Source organism: Vipera berus, assembly GCF_964194415.1.
Source record: "Vipera berus genome assembly, chromosome: 1".
Taxonomy (NCBI): Eukaryota; Metazoa; Chordata; class Lepidosauria; order Squamata; family Viperidae; genus Vipera; species Vipera berus.
This window is the reverse complement of record NC_138202.1, coordinates 340,279,628-340,304,339: the sequence shown is the minus strand read 5'-3', so window position 1 is coordinate 340,304,339 and position 24,712 is coordinate 340,279,628. Positions and strand designations below refer to the sequence as shown.

The window sequence follows — 24,712 nt, the reverse complement described above, 5'->3', positions numbered from 1 at the left end:
CCTGAAGTTGTTCAATGGTTTCAACAGCCAGCAAGAGTCTCAAAAAAATAAATAAATCATAGCATATCCCCTTATCTTTCTTCTGCCCAAAGTCATTACACAGGGCAACCAACAGCTTCATACCCTATCTTAGGCTAAATACAATTGAGTATTTATTCTTTATTTACTCATCCAGCAAGAACATGCTGAAATTGTTCTATGTTCCCTCTCCCAGTGGAAGATTAAAAGGAAATGCTTCATTTTCTCCAGCTGGGGCACACCACAGAAGATTAAAAGGGTTTTTGACACCCTGGGAAGGATGCTGTGCAGTAATTTTGAAAACTACTGAGATACAATCACTTCCATATTCCAAAATGTGACCAGAACTTCCAAAGGAATGGCTCAAATGATCTGGAAAGTCTCCCATGGGGATACATTAGCCTTTGTACCCATGGGGATACATTAGCCTTTGAGAATGGACTTTTCTCCATTCCTAGAGAAATAGATACAATAAAGCATAGAGGGTTTCCATTTTTGGGGATGGAAGATGGACACTGCTGGTATTTTGATAGTGATGAAGACTTTTCCTTCAACAAAAGGGGGGATGTTGTGGGAACAATCCAGAGAAAAGAAATATTTTTGGGAATATTAAAAAGACAGAGTAATGGAGATCTTTTAAAAAGGCAGAATCTTCTCCACCCCACCACCCCCAACCAGACAACTCAGCAGAAACCAGCTTTTAGAAATGCAGATGTAATAATCCATTCAGGAAGGTTGGAGCCCTCCAGATAGAAGCTGAAGAGATCAGGAAGACAAAGACCCTTAAAATCTACATACCCCACCCAAACTCTAAAACAGGACATAATAGGATTAACCCACCACTGTCAGAATACCAGAAAGTTATTCAGGTCAAAGTTCATGACACAGGAACAACTCCAAACAAAAGCCCAAGAAGGTATAAAAACCCACTCCCTACCCACATGTGTTTTTTTTTCAGAGCCATCTTTCTGCCTGACTCTCTTCTTCAATAAACTACAGTCTTGTTTCTAAAACAGTCGCCATGTTGTTTACTCCTGGGTTGGACTGGACCCTGATGAAGAATTTTCCATCAACAATAGCAGGTGGTGTGTGCCACAGGAATGTATTACATCTATCTATTACATCTGTATGAGATCCTAGCAGAGGTAAAACTGGGTTTTACTTGCCTTGTACCACCACGCTAGTGAAAATGTGCTCAGAATGCAGAATTATTGCATTGTCTGTAATGTTAATCAGGAATGCTGCACATGTCACAAGGATGATAATCTAAGGTACATTTTTCTAGTTTACTAAAAAGCATTATACAAAAGCTTTGATAATTCAAAAGCTTCAGCCAGAACTACTGGAGGTCAATATCTATGGGCTATCTGGGGTGATAAATGTATATGGAAAGTATATGAAAGATTGCAACCTAGAATGTAAGAAGAATAAATAGCAAGAGCATGAAATAATTGAATAAGAGAATTGCACTTGGGACCATGTCCCTTTGACGAAGGAAGAGTGAATGAGCTGAAAAAAGAAGTCAGAAAAAGTGGTGGCTGGATGGAATTGATGAGATCTTGAAAAACACAGAGATGTTTAAAGAATGAAGTAGTATATAGACAATCTCTTTGGCTTGCTGTTTCTTACCTTTTTTGTGCACTCTGCATAAGTTTGGTTACCCAGATAGGAATAGTATGTCAATATGAGTTGTATAAACCAAGAAATTATGAACTGTATTCCAGGTTTAACTGGCTGGTGGATTATTCCATAAACCATAGATAATCATATTATAGCTTTGTGTCATATGGGGGGGAGGAGAAGGGGGGGAGGGAAGGAGAGAGAGAGAGAGAGAACAGGGTTTTCAAAAAGAGGTTCTCTATTTACTATATATGGGGACGCGGTGACTCAGTGGGTTAGGACGCTGAGCTTGTTGATCAGAAGGTTGGCAGTTTGGCGGGTCGAATCCCGAGTGCTGCGTAACAGAGTGAGCACCTGTTACTCATCCCAGCTTCTGCCAACCTAGCAGTTCGAAAGCACGTAAAAATGCAAGTAGAAAAATAGGGACCACTCCAGTGGGAAGGTAACAGCGTTCTGTGTGCCTTTGGCATCTAGTCATGCCGGTGACATGACCACGGAGACATCCTTGGACAAGCGCTGGCTCTTCGGCTTTGAAATGGAGATGAGCACTGGCCCCTAGAGTTGGAAACGACTAGCACGCATGTGCGGGGGAACCTTTACCGTTACCTTTTTATCTACTATATTCACCATTGGTATGCAAAGCAGTAGGCCATTGTATAAAGTTCATTCTTGGAAGACCTTTAAAAATTCCGGCTAGCTGTGCCAATGTAAAAGGAAGAATATTTATTTTTTTCAAGAAGCATTGTTTCACTATCATGTTGATATGTTAATAACTTTATTGTATATATTAATACTAATGTTTTTCTTTCTTTTCTTTCTTCTTTTCTTTTCAATAACTTTATTGCATATATTAATACTAATGTTTGCTTTAGATAAACAACTATTAACTCATTGTCACATTGCTCTGATTTTCTTTCATTATCTACATGAACAAAAGAATGAAAGGGGGGAAGATTTTACCAAGCTAGAAAAATAGCCAGGATGCTTCCTTATACCTTATTTATCATTAAGGAGGAATGATATGTTCCTATGACAGGTTCACACAATATTCAATCATGCGTTCCAGCAGATATTTTGTGCTGCATGTTCTGTCTCTTTGGGACATCTGAAATCTCAACCTATAGCAGAGGTCCCCAACATTTTGGGCACCAGGGACCGGTTATGTGGTTTTTCCGCAGACTGGAGGGGGCATGGTTTTGTGTGCTGCCTGCATCCTGTGAATGGGACTTTGCTTGTTTGTGCAGAGCATTTGCTGGCATGCCACGGCCTGGTACTGGTCCACAGACTGGGGGTTGGGGACCCCTGATCTACAGTACATTCAAAAGGCATGGAATTTGAATTGTGATGGTGTGATGTTGCTTTTGTGGCTCTGTTCTCCTCAACCTCTCTCCCCTATGGACATCTCTGCTTTGAATATTTTTGATAGGAGCTTTCAATCATTTAATCAGGATAGCTGGTCTTATTATTAATTAGTACAAATGTGAACTAGTGAATTACTATGTGCATACTTCCAAGTTTCAAAATTATTTTGTTCTCATATGTAACTGCACTGGAAATAAAAAATCAACTTTTCTTTTGAACATGATTAAGAGTTTATGAAGTTGTACCCTCCAAATGAGTAGGGATTACAGCTCCCAGAAGTCTTAAAATATGACAATATCTAAAATCAGAGGAGGTAAAAATAAATGTGAGCTGCCCTTCCTGGCATTGAACTGTGCTATGAAATTATGTGCAGGGTTTGAAATTTTGCAGTGTGATCATATTTGGGAAGATCAAGTGACTTTATCATTCTTCTTGCCTTAACATAAAGAGGAAGTGTACAAAGGTCATTGTTTAAGCAAACATAGTCTTGTCCTTAAGGTAGATGTTGATTGGGATAGCCATATCCTGTCTGTGAAACTACACATACTTCATGTAATTTTCTTCTGTAAACTGTTGTCTGATAAGAATGTGCAGGATGTAACCATATAAGGAACAATGTATAACAATGTATAACTAGGAATTAGAGGTGTATAAATATGTCTGTTCATGAGCCCTTCGGGGTTCAGACCCTTTGCTTTGTTTAAGCCTTCTGAACCTGCGCAATAAACCTTTCCTTTCCTGAAGAGCTTGCGTGAGTCTCTTCTTTCTACAACAGTTTCCTGGCAACCACGAAGGGACTCCATAGCGAGGCGATGTTTCACTGAGGGCAGCCTGATCCCTCGGACCCGACGAGAGGCCACTCCTGAATCATTCTCCAGGCGCCACGAGGGAAAGCACCTCCAGGAGAAAGCAGTAACACCTCTGCGGGGCCGACGGTGCTGACGGCTAGTCCAAGATCCCTTAAGGGAAGGAAAGGAGGTCTGAACACGAATCCTGGCCAGGACGGGGAGAGGAAGAGTGTGAAGATGCCTCAGGTGAGGATGTGTTAAAGGGGAAAAGTACCTATCTCACTTGAAGATAGAAGAGGGGGACTGATCACCCTCTTGGACTTGGGACATCGATCCTAAAGTAGTCCGTGTTAGGTTGTGTGGGAGGTTAAGCCATTGCAGTTCCTATCAGTGACCGTTGGAATATCCGGCACTGTAGGTCAGTGGCAGTGTTTTTAGAATGGGGGGGAGAAACAGTGTTCCCAACACACTGCTGGAATGCATGTTGAAAGGTTTTGATGATTATTTTAATCATACACAGTATAAAGTCCCCTATCCTAAGGTGACGAAAGAGAGACCGAGGTTTCTATGTGAAAAGCAGTGGTCACATATGGGGGTTGGGTGGCCGCAAGAGGGTACATTCAAAAATCAGCTCATCAATGACCTCAGGGTCATGATAGCAGCAAATGAGGAAAAGTACCCCAATCAATATCAGTATATAGATCAGTGGTGTAATGTAGTAGAAGAGAAGGCAGAGGACCTATTACAATGTCAGACTGAGATGGTTCGCCTCTGCATTGCTAGATCTAAAGGAAAGAAGTTAGAGGATGTGTCAAAAAGATTTAAGGACGTGAAAATATCCAAAACCAAGATGTCAGATGCGAAGAAAGAGGTATTGGTTGAGGAGGAGGAGGTGATTCGTAGACCCCCTCCATATGTGCTGCATCTGCTCCCGCTACCTTAACCGTTAGCGGCAGCAGCTGCTGCAGCACCAAGTGGAGCACAGTCAGCAGTAAGAAAGAAGCAGAGAAGAAAGGAGCCTATGGCTCCTAAGGACGAGGGGGGTTTCTCTGTGCATGAGAGTGGTGAGATAGGTGGAGGTAGTAGTGTGTCAAGCACTCCGTTGGAGCGCATGCTCAAGGGATTTGATACATACTTCAATCATGCCCAATACAGGGTCCCTTATCCGAAAGCCACTAAGAAAAGTTCGAAGGACAGCAATATAGCCGAATAATCAAGACCTGGCTAGGGGCCAGGTCTTAGTGAACCCTCTGGTTCGAGTCCAGGGGGGGTGGTAGGAGGTGGAAGAGAGGAGGAAGATGAAGAAACCAGGGTGGCATCCCCGGTAGCCAAATATATAAGGGAAGCGGAAAAGCGAGAAGATGTCTGTGAAGAAAGGATCACATGAGATAGTCGTGGAAAAAAAAAGTGTTACAGAAACGAAAGTAGCCCCAGCCCTCGAAAATCTCCTAAAAGATGCCGTGAACATTCACCTGATAGCGATGCCTACAATAGTGGAGAGGATTAGAATGAAAAATGGCGTCTATTGAGTCAGGATGTGCGTCCTCAAGAATCACGTTCACTTAGTCCTTCACACCTTTCGGAAGAGAAGCAGAGCCGGTGGAAAGAGAGTGACAGAAAACCAGAGCGAAAGGAAAGCCTGAGACATTATGAAGAATGCGATTACAAAGAACGGGTTACTTCTGGGGACAAACAGCGAAAGCAGCGAGAGGGAAATGAGAGTTTGAGGAGCAGAATCCAAGATAACATCAGTAAATGGGATTCTGAAGAGCACGAGGCAGTAGATTGCCTGCACGAGGACAAGAAGAAAGCTAAAATGCAGAAAAAAATGGCAAAAAAGAAGAAAGACGATGACGGTGGGTTGGAGTGCTATATTGGTGAACCCCCGGCAGAGAAAACTCAAGTGTTTTCTCCCAAGAAAGGTCAGAAAAAGAAAAATGGTGAAAAGAAGCACAAGAGATCCAAGGGAGATTCTGAGGCTTCTGAGGAAGACAGTGGCCCCCATCAGAAGAAGAAAAAAGGTCCCAGGACACCACCCGTAACCACGAAAGAAGAAGTGGTGGAAGCAACGCCCAAGAAATCTGCAGTAATGGAAGCGGTTCCCAAGAGGGAAGACACGACGTTTAGTGACTGGTCAGACGAAGACGTTCCAGAGCGTGGGGAAACGGTTTTAGAAAGGACTTCTGAGGAGCCCCATAGAACTAGCCACCGCATGCGAGGTGAAACCATGGAGGTGGTTTCTCGTGGGGCCGAAGAAACCTCTCACCTCCGCCCTGCAGAGCAGAAACGGAGCAGCAGCCTCAGTAGCAACAGGAGCCGTACTTCAAGTAGACTCCGATCACCCTCTAATGATACTGCACATTGCAGCAGAGATGACCAGGCTGCAGTTAAGAAGATCCTGCACAGCCGTTCCAGCGACAGAGACAGGAGATGCCTTGAGCTCGCCGGCAAGCGAAAGTCCAGAATCGATCAGCTGAAATGAGGGGTTGCCAGCCGTAGAACCTCTTCTGATCAACAAGATTCAAGGAGTCACAGTTCAAGGCAAATTTCTCCTGAATCTGATCACCAAGGCCATTCCAGATCTGGGTCCTTCAATAGCAGAGAAAGAGTGCAAGACAGAGACCGACATGAGCATGATCGTGAATGGGAAAGAGAGAGGCACTTCGGAAGGCAGGAAAAACCCCTGTAAATATGTCTAAGTTGTCTTTGATAACGCAGGGAGCAGATGAAAGCCCGGAGAGTTTTTTGCAACGGTTGATTGAGACTTATGAGCTGTATACACAGATAGATCCGAGACATGCAGACAATGTACGAATGTTAAATGAGAGATTCATAGCACAAAGTTATGGTGATATCAGGAAAAGTTGCAGAGTTTGGAAGGAAATCTGGGAAAGAATACCAATGAATTGCTGGAGGTGGCAAGGAAAGTGTATGTTAATAGAGATAAAGTAGAAAAGAAAGAGAGGGAAGCACGAATGCAGAGGAAAACGGAATTGCTGGTGGTACCTTTACAAGGGAAAACACCGCTGAAGCCAAATCAATGTGTGTATTGTAGGGAAGAAGGTCATTGGCAGAGGGAATGTCCGAAAGGAGGGACGAGAGGACGAGGCTGGAGAGGAAGGACAGGTTTTGGAAAAGGAAGGTCTATAGGCACGGCACAGACTGGATTTTCTGTGAGAGGTAGAGGATCCTGAGGAAACTGAGGAGGTAGAGGAAGGGATTGGATTGGCAGGGACAAGTTGGATGGATTGTCGGGGACCGGGCTTAGAGGAGGCCCCCCCTGAGCCTTTGGTAACTATGAATATAGGGGGCCATAGAACGACGTTTTTGGTAGATACGGGAGCAGGACGGTCAGTCGTAAATAGCCCTAGGACAGGAAAGGAAGCAAGCGATTCTAGCCATTGCTGAACCAGCGAATAGAAGGCAACTGCGAGGCTTTTGGGGGTTGGCTAGTTTCTGTGGGATCTGGATACGTAATTTTGCACTGTTGGCAGCTCCGTTTTATACAACTAAAAAGGGGTGTGACTTTGAACATATTCAGTGGGGAGGAGAACAAAGAAGTGGCCTGATGCTTTGCTCTTAGCAGTGTATTCTGTGAGGTGTGCGCCGCGAAGACAGTACAGATTATCCCCATTTGAGTTGATGTTTGGCCGTCCTCCCACTCTGTTAAGACGAAACTTGTCAGGATGGCCAGAACTGGGGCATAAGGGGGGAGTGTGGAATTTGGAGATGGTACAAGAGCTTAATAAGCAGGTTGAAAAGCTTCGCAATTATGTGATTGCGCAAACCCCTCCTAGATTAGTAACAAACTATCATCCCTTTAAACCTGGAGACAAAGTCTTGGTGAAACATTGTAAGCGGGAACAACTAGAAGGCAGATGGAAAGGACCGTATGTTGTTATTATGTCCTCTCCTCTTGCTGTCAAGATTGCAGAATCCAAATCATGGATCAACTGGACAAAAGTCAAAGCAACAGCTGAATCTGAATGGGTGGTGTCTAAAGATCCAGTGCTTCCCACAAAGTTAATGTTTAAACGAAAGTGATAAATGATTTGTTAGTGTAGCTGGACTTATTTAAGAAGCTTTAGTATATTCGCTGAAAGGCTACTCTGCTAGAACCTTACCGGCAATAGGTTCTTCTATGCACAGTAGTGAAGACCCCTGCTAAGTCACTCCGGAAGCTGACTTTCTACGCATGGGAGAAGAATGGAGAAAAGTTTACTGTTGCTATGGGTGTATTGTATTGCTGCCGTATGTAACAATGTTTCAAAGGAAGTTAGGTAAAGGTAAAGGTTCCCCCGCACATGTGTGCTAGTCGTTTCCAACTCTAGGGGCCGGTGCTCATCTCTGTTTCAAAGCCGAAGAGCCAGCGCTTGTCCGAGGACATCTCCCTGGTCATGTGGCCGGCGTGACTAGACGCCAAAGGCGCATGGAACGCTGTTACCTTCCCACCGGAGTGGTCCCTATTTTTCTACTTGCATTTTTACGTGCTTTTGAACTGCTAGGTTGGCAGAAGTTGGGACAAGTAACAGGCGCTCACTGTTACGCGGCACTCAGGGTAACCAAAGAAATGGGACCAAAACTGACACCTGTGATGCCTGTATAACCAAGGCAAGGCATGGGATCCATATAATTAATACTTTGGTATATCATACCCAAAAGCCTATGAGCTGTAAACCAGAAGGGATCACATGTCTACATAACAAGACTATGTATTCCCTATGTTCACAAGAGGGGAAAAAGATACGTTACAACCCTGAGACGCCAATTAGGCTTAACTTCTCAATCTATGCTGGTTTGTTTTATGAGGCTACCGTGGGGCCAAGCAACTACCTTAATTTGACCCTGGTATTACAAACTGAAAACCAGAGAGCTGAGATCACTATTGATTTCTGCCAAGCTATGGATTGGAGTCCTTCAGGAAAAAGGGCCATAAAATGTGGAGACGACAGTTGGAGAAAGACATATTGGTCCAATCATAAGTATTTGTGTGACACAAAGGGCTCATGGATCACAGAGGGACATACGTATCTACTCTGTGCAGGATATGATGGAAAAACAGCCTGCTCATGGTGGGAATGTGTTTGTGAATATACCGGGGGAGGATATCAGGGGTGCAAGTACTTGACTAATGTTCACCGAATGGCTCAAAGTAATCAAGTGGTAATGGAAGTCAGCCGAGATGCCTAGTTGATATGTGTATGCCATAGGAATTGATGGGACAGGGGAGGATCCAAAGACCTATATCACAATCATAAAACAGGTACTCTATGATGGAGAACAAAAATCTCTAGGATGGTCAGTATATGACACTTTAGCCCGAATGGAGAAATCAAAAGACCAATTCGAGGTTTCTATGAAAGCAACCAATCTATTTCTGTCATTAGCAGAGGAAATAGCAAAAGCTCTGACTGTAAAGAATTGTTTTGCATGTGGAGGAATGAATCTGGGGGAACAGTGGCCATGGGAGGTGATGGAAGCTAACCCAGAAATATATAACAATATGACAAGGGCAGGTAACATCACCCAAAGAATGCATATATATGGCATGGTGTGGACTCTCACAACAAATCTGGTTGGCCGAAACTGCTTTACACGCAGAGGGGATCAGCCAGTGGGAGGTCTTATCTGTTTGGGGGATTGGGACGAACAGTATAAGGTATGGACATCTTTGGGAAATGCCTCTGAACCTTTAAAATTTGATATGACCATCATGCCTTATCTGAACTCCAACAAGGAAGAGGAATGGGTAGCCCCCAGTGACATGTACTGGATTTGTGGCACCTTTGCTTATGAGGTGTTACCTAAGAATTGGTCAGGATCATGTGTATTGGGGTTGAATAAAGCCCTCATTCTTTCTTTTGCCAATACGGTCATGACAGGTGATTGGTGTGCCAGTCTATGATCAAATGGGAAATCGAAGAAAAAGAGACGTTGACACAGCCTTCTCTAATTTTCCTTGTAGAGAATCCAATTATTATGAGAAAATGGGGGATTTGTGGAATTCAGAGATGATAGTTTGTGTGTATGGCCAAGCAACCTGGGCAGAGGATGGTACCTATGTTTACAGAACACCAATCTACATGATAAACTGTATAATTAGGCTGCAGGCTGCTGTGGATCTGGCAGGGCAAGGCCTAGATAAAGCCTTGAACTTGTTAGCTGTAACTACTGATAAACTCCGGACAGCAGTCTATCAAAACCGATTGGCTTTAGATTACCTATTGGCAAAAGAAGGTGGAGTGTGTGGAAAATTCAATCTTCCAAATTGTTGTCTTCAAATGGATGAAACTGGACAGGTAATCAAACAATTAACCAATGAAATGAGGCAATTGACACACAATGCAGATCAAACCTGGAAGGGTTTTATTTTCCAAGAGATTTTCAGTGGATGGTTTCCCAAACTTCCAGGGTTACAAGCAATCGTGGCTCTCATAGGACTGATAGCTGCAGGATGTGTGTTGATTCCTTGTATCTTGCCTATTTTTATAAGAACTATATCCAATAGCTTAGCTTTACTTGCTGAAAGAAAAGCTACTGCACAGGTAAAGGCAATGTGGGAATATGAAAGGTTACAAACCAAAGAAGACCTCTGTCGAGACTCATAGTCACAAGTTGAGATAAGTCTCAAAGGGGGGGAATAAAGAGGAAGTGTACAAAAGGTCATTGTTTAAGCAAACATAGTCTTGTCCTTAAGGTAGATGTTGATTGGGATAGCCAACCAACTAATACCTTAATTTTTAAAGGGATAAAGAAAAACAAAATAGAAACAACTTGAATAATTTTCCTATATTGGATTAACAAAAAAAGTTTGTTGAAGGTGGGAAGAATTTTGTGAGAAAGGACAAAGGAAAAATGAAAAAATAAAATCAAGACATTACTTGACTAAAGATCAAGACTGTTAAAAGTAAAAGGAAGGAATATTGGTAGTCTTTTGACTTACAGCTGCAATCAGGAACAGAATTTCCATTGCTGAGTAAAGTGGTTACTAAATGAGTCCACCTGATTTTACGATCTTTACTTGCCCCAGTGAAACTTAACAACAGTGAAACAGTGCAGTTAGGTGAATCAGGAATCAAGTGAAACATTAAGCTGTTGTTAAGTGGTTAACAACAGTGAAACGCTGCAATTATTTTAATCATTAAACAAATCTGGCTTCCTCTCTTGATTTTGCTTAAGGTCAAAAAAGGTGACCATGTGACCTTGGGATGCTGCCACTGTCATAAAGACAGTTGCCAAGTGCCCAAATTTTGATCACATGACCTTGGGGACCATGGTTGTAAATGCACTATGATAAGTCATATAACGGCCATGACCAGGGGGGCCTTCACACAGGTTCGCCTAGTGCGCCAGTTGCACCCCTTTTTGGACCGAGATGCCCTATGCACAGTTACCCACGCCCTCGTCATTTCTCGCCTGGATTACTGCAATGCTCTTTACATGGGGCTGCCCTTGAAGAGCACCCGGAGGCTTCAACTGGTGCAAATTGCGGCCGCGCGGGTGCTTATGGGAGTATCTTGGTACTCCCATGTTACACCACTCCTTCGCGAGCTGCATTGGCTTCCGGTTACCCTCCGAGTGCGATTCAAGGTGCTGGTAATAACCTTTAAAGCCCTACATGGCTTAGGCCCGGGGTACTTGTGAGACTACCTGCTGCCATTGTCAACCTCCCATCGCCCGGTTCGCTCCCACAGAGTCTGCCTCCTCAGGGTTCCGTCGGCCAGGCAATGCCGGCTGGCGACCTCCAGGGGGAGAGCCTTCTCTGTGGGTGCACCGACCCTCTGGAATGAGTTGCCTCTGGAGCTGTGGATGGCCCCTGACCTTTGGTCCTTCCGCCGTGACCTGAAGACATGGTTGTTCCAACAAGCGGGCCTGGACTGACTACGATTTTTAATTAGGCTTTTTACTGGGTTAAATTGTCTTGTAATTTTGCATTTATTGTTTAATTCTCTTTTAAAATTTTTACTCTATGTTTTTTAATTTTTATTGTTGTGAGCTGCCCTGAGTCCTCAGGGAGAAGGGCGGCATATAAATTTAATAAAATGAAATGAAATTTTTTTCAGTGCCATTGTAACTTTGAAGGTCACGAAATGAATGGCTGTAAGTCAAGTTGATTTAGTTCACCAAGGTCAAAATAAATATGCTGTTCTCTCTGCTAATCCTTAATGGACTGAACAATAAGGCTTTAAGGATTTGTTTGTAAATAAGAGAGGGGATATTGGAAGAAGAGAACATTTCTTGTATTTTAAAAGGTGATCAGTTACTAAAATTGTTTATACCTGATGTAATGAAGGGGGAAATAACTTCTTTATATGTTTCTTTTCTTTTCTTTACTACATTCTTATTTTTTCTATTTCTATTTCTCTTTTTATTTTTTCCTTTCCACGCTATTTGTTTTTTAAAAAAATTTTGTATTTCTAGTTTCTGTTAGTTTTTATCCTTTTGATTGTAATTTTTAATAAAAATACTATTAAAAATCACACAACCTGCCGGCCCCATTTTTTCCAGATCAAAACTGAGGTCCATCTAAGAGAGTGTCCAGAAAACATTTGGCTTCCTTTAAAGTAAACATTGGAAAAAAGCACAGGTGACACAGCATAGGTGACTGGACATTTATAATTTTTTTTATTTTCAAAAGGCATAATGTGTTCTTGGTGGTAAATATGTTATCAGGCTCATTGTTCTTGGATTTTTATTTTATTTATTTATTTTATTTTATTAAATTTATATACCGCCCTTTCCTGAAGGACTCAGGGCGGTTTACAGGGTATTTAAAATCAATCAGTACGAAATACAAAAGTTAAAAAACTATTTTAAAAAGATTAAATTATCCCTTAACTAAAAACCTCAGTTAAAAATTCTCAGCTTGGGCCGGAGAGCTCAAAGAGCCAGGTCTTCAGGTCCCGGCGGAATGAACGAAAGTCAGGGGCGGTCCTAAGCTCCACGGGCAGCTGGTTCCAGAGAGCAGGCGCACCCACAGAGAAGGCCCTCCCCCTGGGTGTTATCCGCCGGCAATCTTTTACCGGCGGCACCCTAAGAAGACCCTCCCTGTGCGAGCGCACTGGACGAAGGGAGTTTGATGCTGGCAGGAGGTGTTCCCTCAAATATCCCGGACCCAAGTCATTTAGGGCTTTATAGGTCATTACCAGCACCTTTAACTACTTTATTTGCTTATATATTGCAGAATCTTTCCTTTTGTTGAGTCCTATGATCAATAAAAACAATCATTTTGCTAAATTAATGGAAGAGGACTCTAGTAAGAAAAATCACGTTGGGCTTTGAACTGAATCTTAAAAAAAATAGAAAACCAGGAGATTAGTTTTTAAACTGAGATCTTGCTAATTATACAAACAACCTAAATAGCTACATAGAACCACAATATAGTTAAATATTATCATGGATGCCACCCCAATGGTGCATAAATTAATAAATTCTCTATAGATAAAGAATCTAATGGTAAAAAGTAAAGTAAGTGAAGCTTACTTTACTTGTATTCTGGCCTGGGACTTCTGACTGATTTGCATATTTGGCTACCAGATCTCTGCAAGATTGCTTTTTGCATTACTCCACCCTAAATTGCACTTGTATTTCCACTGGGGAAACTCAGCAAATATAGATATAAGCTTCCTTTTCAGCAGTGTTGGCAAAGAACTTAAAGGGAAGCATACATGGCAGAAAGAAAAATATTAGCATGTAACATAGAAGCCCCACAGGCACTATTGAATGATTCGGTTGTTGGACTTTGTATGGGGAAATCCAGCTTCAAGTTCCCATTCAACCAGGAAGCACACTAGATAATTTAAGGCTACTCTGCTTTGGCTCGACCAACTCAAGTTTCTTTTTGTAGGAACAGCATGAAAAGATCTCTGACACATGAGGAGGCCTTGGTGCTTTCTGAGCTTAGTTGTTTTCTTGCAGATGTTTCACTACCCAAACAGGTAACATCATCAGTGATAGTAGGGAATCATCACATAATCAGAGGTTCCCCTATAATGCTGAATGCCACCCTGTTACCCCAAAAGGTAACAAATAGTTCATTAGATGAAGCATCTACTGTAAGCAAGTAGAAGCAGTACTGGGCTTTTATTTGCCTTTTGCACACAGCAGGAGTTCTCAACTGGGGGTGTGAGACGATATTCCAGGAGGTGCGAAAACATGGATTTAGAAATTTCAAAATTATAGTGTATATGCATAATTCGTTGCCGTTATTTAGAACTTGTTCAGATGGTCATTAGAGGGCAACAGAGATGTACAGAAAATCCTAGGTATCTACTGCCACTGAGTGGTTATCCAGAGTTTAGCAATCTGCAAATGATAATTCTAGCTGAGAGTGTGTAACAATTTTATTGTGTAACAATTTAAATAGCTTTCAGGGGAAAAATGCTTTGTTACTATCTTAATCTACAAAGTATGGGGGATGGCTATGTACATAAATATCTATATTTACTTATATTTATTTGTATCCTACCTTGGTGTGTGTGTGTGTGTGTGTGTGTATGTATGTATTACACACACACACACACACACACACACAGAGCGAGCGAGAGAGAGATTTTAGGAAGTTTTCTAGCCATGAAAATTGGAGAGAAGGATTCCATCTGCTTTGGTATTATATTGTTATTAGGGTCCTTTCAGTCAATCTTATGTACTTATTTATTTCAAACATTTATATAGCCGCCAGTGTTAAAAAAAGAGATTTTTTGGTGTCATTTACTATTCAAGGAAGTAGTATTTTGTTTTTATGGTAACTTTTCTAACATGGTTGGCATCACTGTGGAACTATTTCAAAGTTCCTTCAGTCCTTTTTGATTCCCTAGAGCAGGGGTTCCCAACCAGGGGTGCTTGCATCCTCTGGGGGTGCAAGACGATATTCCAGGGGGTGCAAAAACTTGGGTTTTCAAAATTATAGTGTATATGCATCTCATTGCCATTGTTTTGAACTTTTGTAAGGGGTCTGAGAATATATTAGAAGCGTTCTAGGGGTGCAGGGTATAAAAAAGTTTGGGAGCCGCTGCCCTAGAGGAAAAAGTTCCTGCAGATTTTACTCCACTAGTCATTGCCGACTATAGGGGGCAGTGCTCATCTCTGTTTTGAGGCCGTTGAGCTAGATGTTTCCATGGCCATGATGTCACGGAGATCTGCTATCTTCCCACAAGAGTGGTACCTATTTATCTACTTGCATTTGCATGCTTCCAAACTGCTAGGTTGGCAGAAGCTGAGGCGAGAATGGGAGCTCACCTGATCTCGCGGCACTCAAGTCTCAAACCTGGGCTGTCAGCTTTCCAGCTGACAAACCCTGCATCTTTACCCATGAGCCACCATGCCACCTCTTCTATTTCAACATTCCTTCAGTCCTTTTTGATTCCCCAGAAATTGCCACTCTTGCTTTCCTGAGAAGTTAGTCTGAAACTCCTCCCATACTGCACAGGTGTTAATCTGCAGGGAATGATGTGGGTTATAGTGCAAAATCATTGGCAGATATGACGTTAGTTAATGATATCAGATCTTTTATTGTCTAATCTGAATTAATATCATTCAGTTTCAAGAACAAGGAAGTGGGCTTTCTATGTTTCATCTTGAAATAGCCCACTAAATGTTTTCTCTTGCCCCAAATCAAACAAAGTTTTTTTTTTAAAGTCCCATCTTATTTGTTCATGTCCACACCTATTGATCCAAAGAGTATAAAAGCTTACATCGTCTAGCAAAAGAGGGTGGAGAATCATCTGAAGAGGAACAGAGCAGGTGAGAGTTGCCCTCTTTAGCACTTATCTTGTGACTGATGGGAAGGTGATAGATTTGCCAATGAGGAACTGGTCTCCCTTTCTCTTTCCAGTTGATTGTTGATCTGCTTCTCAACAATATTTTAAGTTCTTTATGGGCTTAGGCAGGGCTTTTTTTCTCATAGAACGCTCAGAACAGAGTTCCGGCACCTTTTTTGGATGGAACCTTGTAGGGTAGGCAAGGTGGGTTGTATGACATGTGTGAGTTCCGGCACCTTTTTCTTTTACAAAAAAAGCACTGGGCTTAGGAAACTGAAAAATGATATTTGAACAGAACAGAATAACAGAGTTGGAAGATCTTAGAGGTGTTCTAATCTAATCTCTTGCTCAACCAGAAAGACCCTATTCCTTTCAGACAAATGGCTGTCCAATCTCTTTTAAAAATCTCCAGTGATGGAACACCCACAACTTCTAAAGGCAAGCTCTTCTACTGATTGATTGTTCTCTCAGGAAATTTCTCTTTATTTCTAGGTTGGATCTCTCCTTGATGTGTTTCCATCCATTCCTTCAGGTGCTTTGGAGAATAGGTTGACCTCTTCTTTTTTGTGGCAAAGCCTTAGATATTGAAAGACTGCTTTCATGTCACTCCTAATGCTTTTGGTTCATTTAATCCAAAATGATCAGTGTTAATACTGCAACAACCCCTCCCCCAAACTCTTTTGTTCTGTTAATTTATTTAATTCACTATGTTGGCTCTTCCATCTAGTCCAGAACAATCTAGTTATGCAAAGTAATAAGCTTTATATTGGTATTTGTTTTTGTTACGCATTGGAAGAATTCTGAAATCCAGAGGCATGATGGTGCAGGGCAAACCTATGTTCTCTACAGTGCAACTGTAATGGTGCCCATAGACTATCTGGGAAACTTTTTCTGATGACCACCTGACTTTTCCCAGTTCTACCTGATAGAGATAGAACTTTATATTCAGATTTCTAATCTTTCTATCTCCATACTTCCCGCTCTGACTGATAATGCCTCTCAAATCTTTCAGGAAGAAAAAATCCCTTTCCCTGACTCTCATCTTAGCCTTGCTTCTCTCTGATCCAGGATAAGGGATCTGATGTCTTTCATTTTCAAATGAAGCAAATCCTTCCATTTCTAGCAGCATAACCTGGATGCCCTCCAGATAGGCAAGGAACATCAAATTGCAAAAATCTCAATCAGTTGGAAGTTCTTGGAACTGGTTCACACATCTGGAAGACCCTAGTTTGAGAAGTCTGCAGATTCAGATCACTGATTCCTTTAAGTCAGGGATGTCAAACTCGCAACGTCACGTAATGTGTCGTGACGTATCGCGACTTTTTTCCATTGCCGGCAATGGGGTGGGCGCAGTTTTGCCATGACGCATCCAGACCGTGGGCCAGCAGTTTGACATCCCTGCTTTAAGTGATGCTCAAAGATCAACAGATAGATATCTTAATCCTGTTAGCTGGGAATTGTTAGAAACTGAATTTGGTACTTTAAAAAAATATTCCTTTGCTATGGAGATTATGCTTTATTATGTAAAAAGTAGACTTGGAGAGCCTAAGAGTCAGGAATACTTCTTGATCATATTCTGCATCTTGGGATAGGTTTATAGTATTTACATCTCAATGGCAAATATTCAATTTCTCTCATGGCATGACAGGTTGAAATTATGTCCAAGAAAATCAGGAAGCAGAATTAGAATTAGATGCTCAAGCACTGGAGATTTTTAAGAAGAAACTGGACAACCATTTGTCTGAAATGATATAGGATTTCCTGCTTGACTAGAAGATAATAATAATAATAATAATAATAATAATAATAATAATAATAATAATAATAATAATAATAATAATAATAATAATAATAATAATAATAATAATAAAGTTGGAAGGGACCTTGGAGGTCATCTAGTACAACCCCCTGCTCAGGCAGGAAACCCTATACCATTTTGGACAAATGGCTGTCCAGTCTCTTCTTAAAAACTTCCAGTGTTGGAGCATTCACAGCTTCTGGAGGCAGGTTGTTCCACTGGTTAATTGTTCTAACTGTCAGGAAGTTTCTCCTTAGTTCTAGGTTGTTTCTCTCCTTGATAAGTTTCCATCCATTGCTTCTTGTCCTGCTTTCAGGTGCTTTGGAGAATAGCTTGACTCCCTCTTCTTTGTGGCAGCCCCTGAGATGTTGGAACACTGCTATTATGTCACCCCCTCATCCTTCTCTTCATTAAACTAGACATACCAAATTCCAGCAGCCATTCCTTATATGTTTTAGTCTCCAGTCCCCTAATCATCTTTGTTGCTCTTCTCTGTACTCTTTCTAGAGTCTCAACATCTTTTTTACATCGTGGTGACCAAAACTGGATGCAGTATTCCAAGTGTGGCCTTACCAAGGCATTGTAAAGTGGTATTAATACTTCACGTGATCTTGATTCTATCCCTCTGTTAATGCAGCCTAGCACTGTGTTGGCTTTTTTGGCAGCTGCAGCACACTGCTGGCTCGTATTTAAGTGATTGTCCACTAGGACTCCGAGATTCCTCTCACAGTTACTACTATTGAGCAAGGTACCCCCTATATTATACCTGTACATCTGGTTTTTCTTGACTAAATGTAGAACCTTACTTTTTTCACCATTGAATTTCATTTTGTTAGATAGCGCCCAATTTTCAAGTCTGTCCAGATCCTCCTGTATCTTAAGCCTGTCTTCTGGAGTGTTGGCTATTCCTGCCAGCTTGGTGTCGTCTGCAAATTATGATGAGTTCCCCATTTATCCCCTCATCCAAATCGTTGATGAAGATGTTGAAGAGCACTGGGCCCAGAACAGAGCCCTGGGGCACCCCACTACACACTTCCCTCCATGTAGATGCAGTTCCATTGAGGACCACACGCTGAGTACGGCCTGTCAGCCAGCTACGAATCCATCCGGTGGTGATTCTGTCTAACCCACATTTTTCTATTTATCAAGTAAAAGGTTGTGATCTACTTTATCAAATGCCTTACTGAAGTCCAAGTAAATTATATCGCCAGGATTCCTCTGATCCACTAATTTTGTCACTTGGTCAAAGAATGCAATAAGATTTGTCTGGCATGATCTGTTTTTGACAAACCCATGTTGGCTTTTAGTAATGACTTTGTTTGCCTCTAGGTGCTCACTGATTCATTGTTTGATTATCTTTTCCAGAATCTTCCCAAGTATTGAGGTCAGGCTGATAGGTCTGCAGTTTCCTGGATCTATTTTTTCCCCCTTTTTTGAAGATGGAAACTACATCAGCTCTTTTCCAATCCTCTGGTAGTTCCCCAGTGCTCCAAGATCTTTGAAAAATATAGTTCAGTGTTTCTGAGATCACACCTGCCAGTTCCTTGAGAACCTTGGGGTGTAATCCATCTGGTCCTGGTGATTTGAACTTGTCTAGACTGGACAGGTGCTCACTTACCATTTTCTTGCCTATCTTAACTTGTGTTTCTATTCTGATTTTTATGGCACTATTTTTGATAGGTTGGTCTGTTTTTTCCCTTTGTGTAAAGACAGATGCAAAAACCGAGTTAAATAGTTCTGCTTTCTCCCTGTTGCTTGTCAACGTCTTGCCACTTTCACCCACATGGACCAATCATGGACCAATCAGATCTCCAAGGTACCTTCCAACTCTGTTATTCTGTTAGAAATTAATCTTGGAAACTACTTTGATACAAACCTGACACACCAATAACTGTGAGCTAAATTATAAGCCTCACAGATATCACTATAACTCTTTTGTTTTAGGAGGTTCTAAAAGCTTTGCTTTACATCCTATATGGTTTATCTAAGGTGCTAATAAACTCATTTTACAAAATGAAGCTTTAGTAACATTAAGTAGTTTGGAACAAAATTAGAAAGTCACAGATAAAGAACATGCTGAATCTGTGTTTACTTTTAGCAATCGGCTTTTGTAGAGTTCTAAAAGATATTTCCCTAAATTGATCAATTTGTATCTTCTCTCTTTTCTTTCTGTTTCAGAGATGAGGAGAACAGTTGGTTTGCTCAGTCTTTTGATAACATTTAACTTCTTAATGGTATCTGAATCTTACCTGGAAGGTAAAATGAAAAATCTTGTTTTGCTTCCTGAAACTTTTTCACAAGCATAATTCTTCCTGGGGAGGGGGAGCGAAATGCAGCTTTTAATGGCCTCTTGGGGGTATTTATAAACAAGACAGAAATGGAAATCAAGGGTTATTAGCCTTGATTAACCTTGGCTATTAATCTTGGTGGCCAAATGTTGGGAGACAAGAGAGCTTGCTTGGGCAATTGGTTAGCCAATGTGAGAACAGACTGCTGGACTAGATGGGCCAGGGAACTGATCCATCAGGACACAGTTTATGAGCTTGTGTTATTTATTTATTTATTTATTTAATTGTATTTATATACCGCCCTATTCCCTGAGGACTCAGGGCGGTTTACAGGGAATTAAAAATCCAAAATACAAAAATTAAGAACCAAATTAAAAAAGAAATTAAATTAACCCTGTAGTCAGTTAAAAAAGAACCCCAAATTAAAAATTCCTCCTCAGTCTGGGCCCGAGAGCTCGAAGAGCCAGGTCTTCAGGCCCCGGCGGAATGATCGGAGGTCGGGGGCAGTCCTCAGCTCCACCGGCAGCTGGTTCCAGAGGGCAGGCGCTCCCACAGAGAAGGCCCTATCCCTGGGTGTCACCCGCCGGCAATCTCTCACCGGCGGAACCCTGAGCAGACCCTCCCTGTGGGAGCGCACTGGGCGAAGGGCGTTTGATGCCGGCAGCAGGTGTTCCCTCAAATAACCCGGACCCAGGCCATGTAGGGCTTTATAGGTGATAACCAGCACCTTGAATTTCACCCGGAGGGCAACCGGAAGCCAATGCAGCTCGCGGAGTAGAGGTGTTACATGGGAGTATCGGGAAACCCCCATTACAACTCGCGCGGCCGCATTCTGCACCAGTTGAAGCCTCCGAGTGGTCTTCAAGGGCAGCCCCATGTAGAGAGCGTTACAGTAGTCCAAACGGGAGGTCACAAGCGCATGAGTGACTGTGCGTAGGGCGTCTCGGTCCAAATAGGGACGCAACTGGCGCACCAGGCGAACCTGTGCAAAAGCCCCCCTGGTCACGGTGTTAAATGGTGGGGTTCGAGAAATGAACAAGGGGTTAACAAAATATTTATGGGGCATGGATAGGGCTAACAGATTCTTCTAGGGAAGGTGATGGAAAACGTACAGGTAATCCTCAACTTACAACCATTAATTTAGTGACCATTCAGTTATACTGTAATAGCACTGAAAAAAGTGATTTATGACCGGTTTTCACACTTACGGCTGTTGCAGAATCCCCATGGTCAAAATTCAGGCACTTGGCAACTGGCATGGATATATCATCTGACTTGAGGTTATGTGATCACCATTTGTAACCTTCCCAGACAGTTTCCGACAAGCAACATCAATGGGGAAGCCAACTCGCTTTACGATTGCATGATTTGCTTAAAAACTGTGCCAAAAAAAGGTTGCAGAATGAGACACACCTCACTAAACAACTGCCTCCCGTAGCAATGGAAATTTGGGGTCAATTGTAGTCATAAATTGAGGACTACCTGTAGTTGCATTGCTGTTCCAGACCTGGATGAAATGAATTATCTAGACACCTTTCAGTCAGGTTTTAGGTCTGGTTATGGGACAGGAATGGCATTGCTCATACTTATTTATAATCTCTGGCAAGAGTGGGATAGGGATAGTGAATACATTCTTGCTCTCCTTGACCTTTTGGTGGCGTTCAATACCTGAGCGAAGACGAGGAGCAGTTGGTTCCTGTTCCAGATGCACGGATGCACAGGGAGGAAAGGCTTGCAGGACAGTGGAGGGTGGTGGGGCAGCTCTCCAGGAAAAGTAAGACTCTAAGAAACCACGCTGTAAAAGCCGTGTCAAAATATAAAGGGGTTTATCTTACCAAGTCCTGTCTTGTTCAATGCAAAGGGGTTTTTCCTCAGCAGTTGAGCAGTATCCGTGGAGGCTGGGACAGAACAGTAACACAGTTGTTAAGTGAATCTGGCTTCCCATTGACTTTGGTAGTCAGAGGGTCACAAAAGGTGATCAAATGACCCCGAGACAGTGCAGCTGTCGTAAATATGAGCAGTTGTCAAGTGTCTGAACTTTGATCATGTGACTGATGGGGATGCTGTAAGTGTGAAAAATAATCATAAGTCACTTTTTATATATAGATTTTTAATTGATTTTCCAATATTACACTTATAGCTTTGAAAAGCAACATGGTGTCTGGGTTACAATAGTTCCATTTCATACAGATACATGTTATTACAAATCTCCAATTTGTTGTAGCCAATATTTCCTCTTTTTTCCTTTAATACATATTGTCTCTTATCTAAGTTAACATACTTCTGATTTTATTTATCAGTTATTTAATGGTTTCCTTGCATTTTTCAATACTTATATATATTTTATTTATTTTAACATTTCATCTTTAAGGCATAAATCACCTTATAAACTTTCCCAGCTTTAATTTGCATTAATATTAAAGTTAAACATTTGAAGTTTCTCATTATCATATTTCTAGGTGAACCCACTTCTCTTTATCACAGTTCTCTCCAATGCCTAATAATCTAAATACACATCCTATCTATATCATTTCCATATCAAGTTAATAATACAATTTTCTTATTTTCATTATAATTTCCACATACTGTAAATTCAATAACCAAAATTTCTCCCATTTCAACATTTAGTACATCTTTTCTCTTCTCCTTTATATCTGCTCTCTCATGCTTAGATTTATAATTTTATTCTTGTCACTACATCCAAGTATATTAGTTACATTATATCACTCTTAACATAAATATATCTTAATCAATTTCATTTAAACGGTTCAATATTTCAATTTAACTGTTGATATTCACACATCTATGTTTTTTAATTAGCCAGTATTTTTATCTGCACATCAAAACAGTCTCTCATAATCCAAATACAATCCTATCTATTTAGATATTTTCCATTTCAGGCCTCTTAAATATGTCCATTCTTCTTCATTCTTATTCTAGCTTTTTTCCTTTGCCATGTCATTTTCTGTTTCTTTGCTTCAGGGTCATCAAAGAGTACTTGTATTGTAGTATCATATTGAAGTGACCCTTCAATCTCCATTTTTGAAGGGTTGAGGGGCCTGATAGAGATATCAAATCTTCTCATTATTTTCTCCTCTTGGCGTAATTGTCCTGGACTGTCTATTTTTTCTTCCATCTGTTTCTCATTTTAATCTTCAAATTCCTTCTGCTTTATGTAACAATTTTTTTCTTTCTCCAAGTTTTCTCTTGTCTGTGTTTGTTGAGTAGTTCTGTCAGAGTATTTGATTGTTCAATTTCTTCTGTTATGTTCTGTCCTGATAAATTATTAGTTATAGTCACAATTTGAGTTTGCTTATCCAAGACGCTTTCTAGTTTTCCCCCCCAAAAGCTCTTATTTCATCACCGGCTGTGGAAAGGAACTGATAAGCTTGGCAGGTTATTTTCATCATAGCATACATTTGCTTTTGTATTTCTTCCATGGTGGACTCTCACATCTGGTGTTCAAGGTTAGTCTTATCTTGTTTTCTAAAGTGTCAGCCAAGTCTCTCTTTCTCTGTCTCTTTTTTTTAGGATGTCAGATTTCAATTTCAGGTTTAGCTACAGGGTGTCCCCCAAGTACTTAGAAAATTCTTTTCTTTTCTTTTAGGGAACTGCCTGTTAATCTCTTTTCAATTGTTTCTTCTGTTTTAGAAGAACAGAGCCAAATTTTCAAATAAGGATAAGAAGTAAGGAATAAATAGTCAAAAGCTTTTAGTCCACAAGTTTTTTTTAAAGGAATAAAGTTCTACTTGAGGTCCAATTTGTTTTTTCAACATTTCTTTTTAAATCGCCTCTGTTTCTGAAGGGAGGGTTGAAATCCCCCCTCCCTCTCTGCAGGGGGGAAGGTACTTAGCAGCTTATTTAGGTGGAAAGAAGAAGATTGGAGTATAGTTTAGTTAGTTTAGTTTTAGTTTTATTAAATTTTTATACCGCCCTTCTCCCGAAGGACTCAGGGCGGTGAACAGGGCATATAATAAAAAATACAAAAATACAAAAGTTAAAATAGAATTAAATTAATGCCCAAAATAAAACAATAAAATATACAAATATTTAAAACCCTAAATTAACTCCCCATCAGGCCAGGCCAGCTTGTTCAAATAGGTGGGTCTTTAACCCGCGCCGGAAGGAGCGGAGATCCGGTGCCATCCGGAGCTCAACCGGCAGTTGATTCCACAGAGCCGGGGCGCCCACAGAGAAGGCCCTCCCCCTGGGGGCCACCAGCCGGCATTCTCTGACCGGAGGCACCCTGAGGAGGCCCTCTCTGTGGGAACGCACAGGGCGGAGGGGAGTTGACGCCGGCAGCAGGTGGTCCCCGAGGTATTCCGGACCCATGCCATGTAAGGACTTGAAAACCATCACTAAGACCTTGAACCTCACCCGGAAGACAACTGGTAACCAATGCAGCTCGCGGAGCAAAGGTGTAACATGGGAGTACCGGGAAACTCCCAAGACAACTCTCGCGGCCGCATTCTGTACCAGTTGGAGCCTCCGAGTGGTCTTCAAGGGAAGCCCCATGTAGAGAGCATTGCAGTAGTCAAGACGAGAGGTCACGAGCGCATGAGTGACCGTACACAAGGCCTCCCGGTCTAGATAGGGCCGCAACTGACGCACCAGGCGAACCTGAGCGAAAGCCCCCCTAGTCACGGCAACTATATGATCTTCTAAGGTAAGCCGCGAATCTAGGAGGACTCCCAAGTTGCGCGCCCTATCCACGGGGGGTAAAGACTCACCCCCCATAAAAAGAGATGGAACATTTTGAATGTCCCGGGATGCCGGAATGCACAGCCACTCAGTCTTGTCAGGGTTGAGTTGAAGTCTGTTCCTCCCCATCCAGACCCGAACCGCCTCCAGGCAACGGGACATCACAGCGAGGGCATCACTGGGGTGGTTTGGGGTCGAAATAAAAAGTTGGGTATCATCAGCATATTGATGATACCCAACTCCAAAACCACGAATGATCTCACCCAGCGGTTTCATGTAGATGTTGAACAGGAGAGGCGAGAGAACCGACCCCTGAGGAACTCCACAAACGAGAGACCTAGGGGCCGATCTCTGCCCCCCTGCCAACACCGACTGCGA

The 24,712-nt window shown here is 41.9% G+C and overlaps 1 protein-coding gene across 1 annotated transcript in view; it reads left to right on the top strand.

The window, feature by feature from the left end:
• Nucleotides 1–6,415: 6,415 nt before the first annotated feature.
• Nucleotides 6,416–24,712, top strand: part of LOC308659480 (eosinophil peroxidase-like) — a gene marked incomplete at both ends in the record, with an annotated part of 49,994 nt that continues 31,697 nt past the window's right edge. The window contains one exon of the mRNA XM_081313112.1: nucleotides 6,416–6,473. Within this exon, the coding sequence (XP_081169238.1) occupies nucleotides 6,416–6,473 (58 nt within the window). The remainder of the gene's footprint in view (nucleotides 6,474–24,712) is intronic.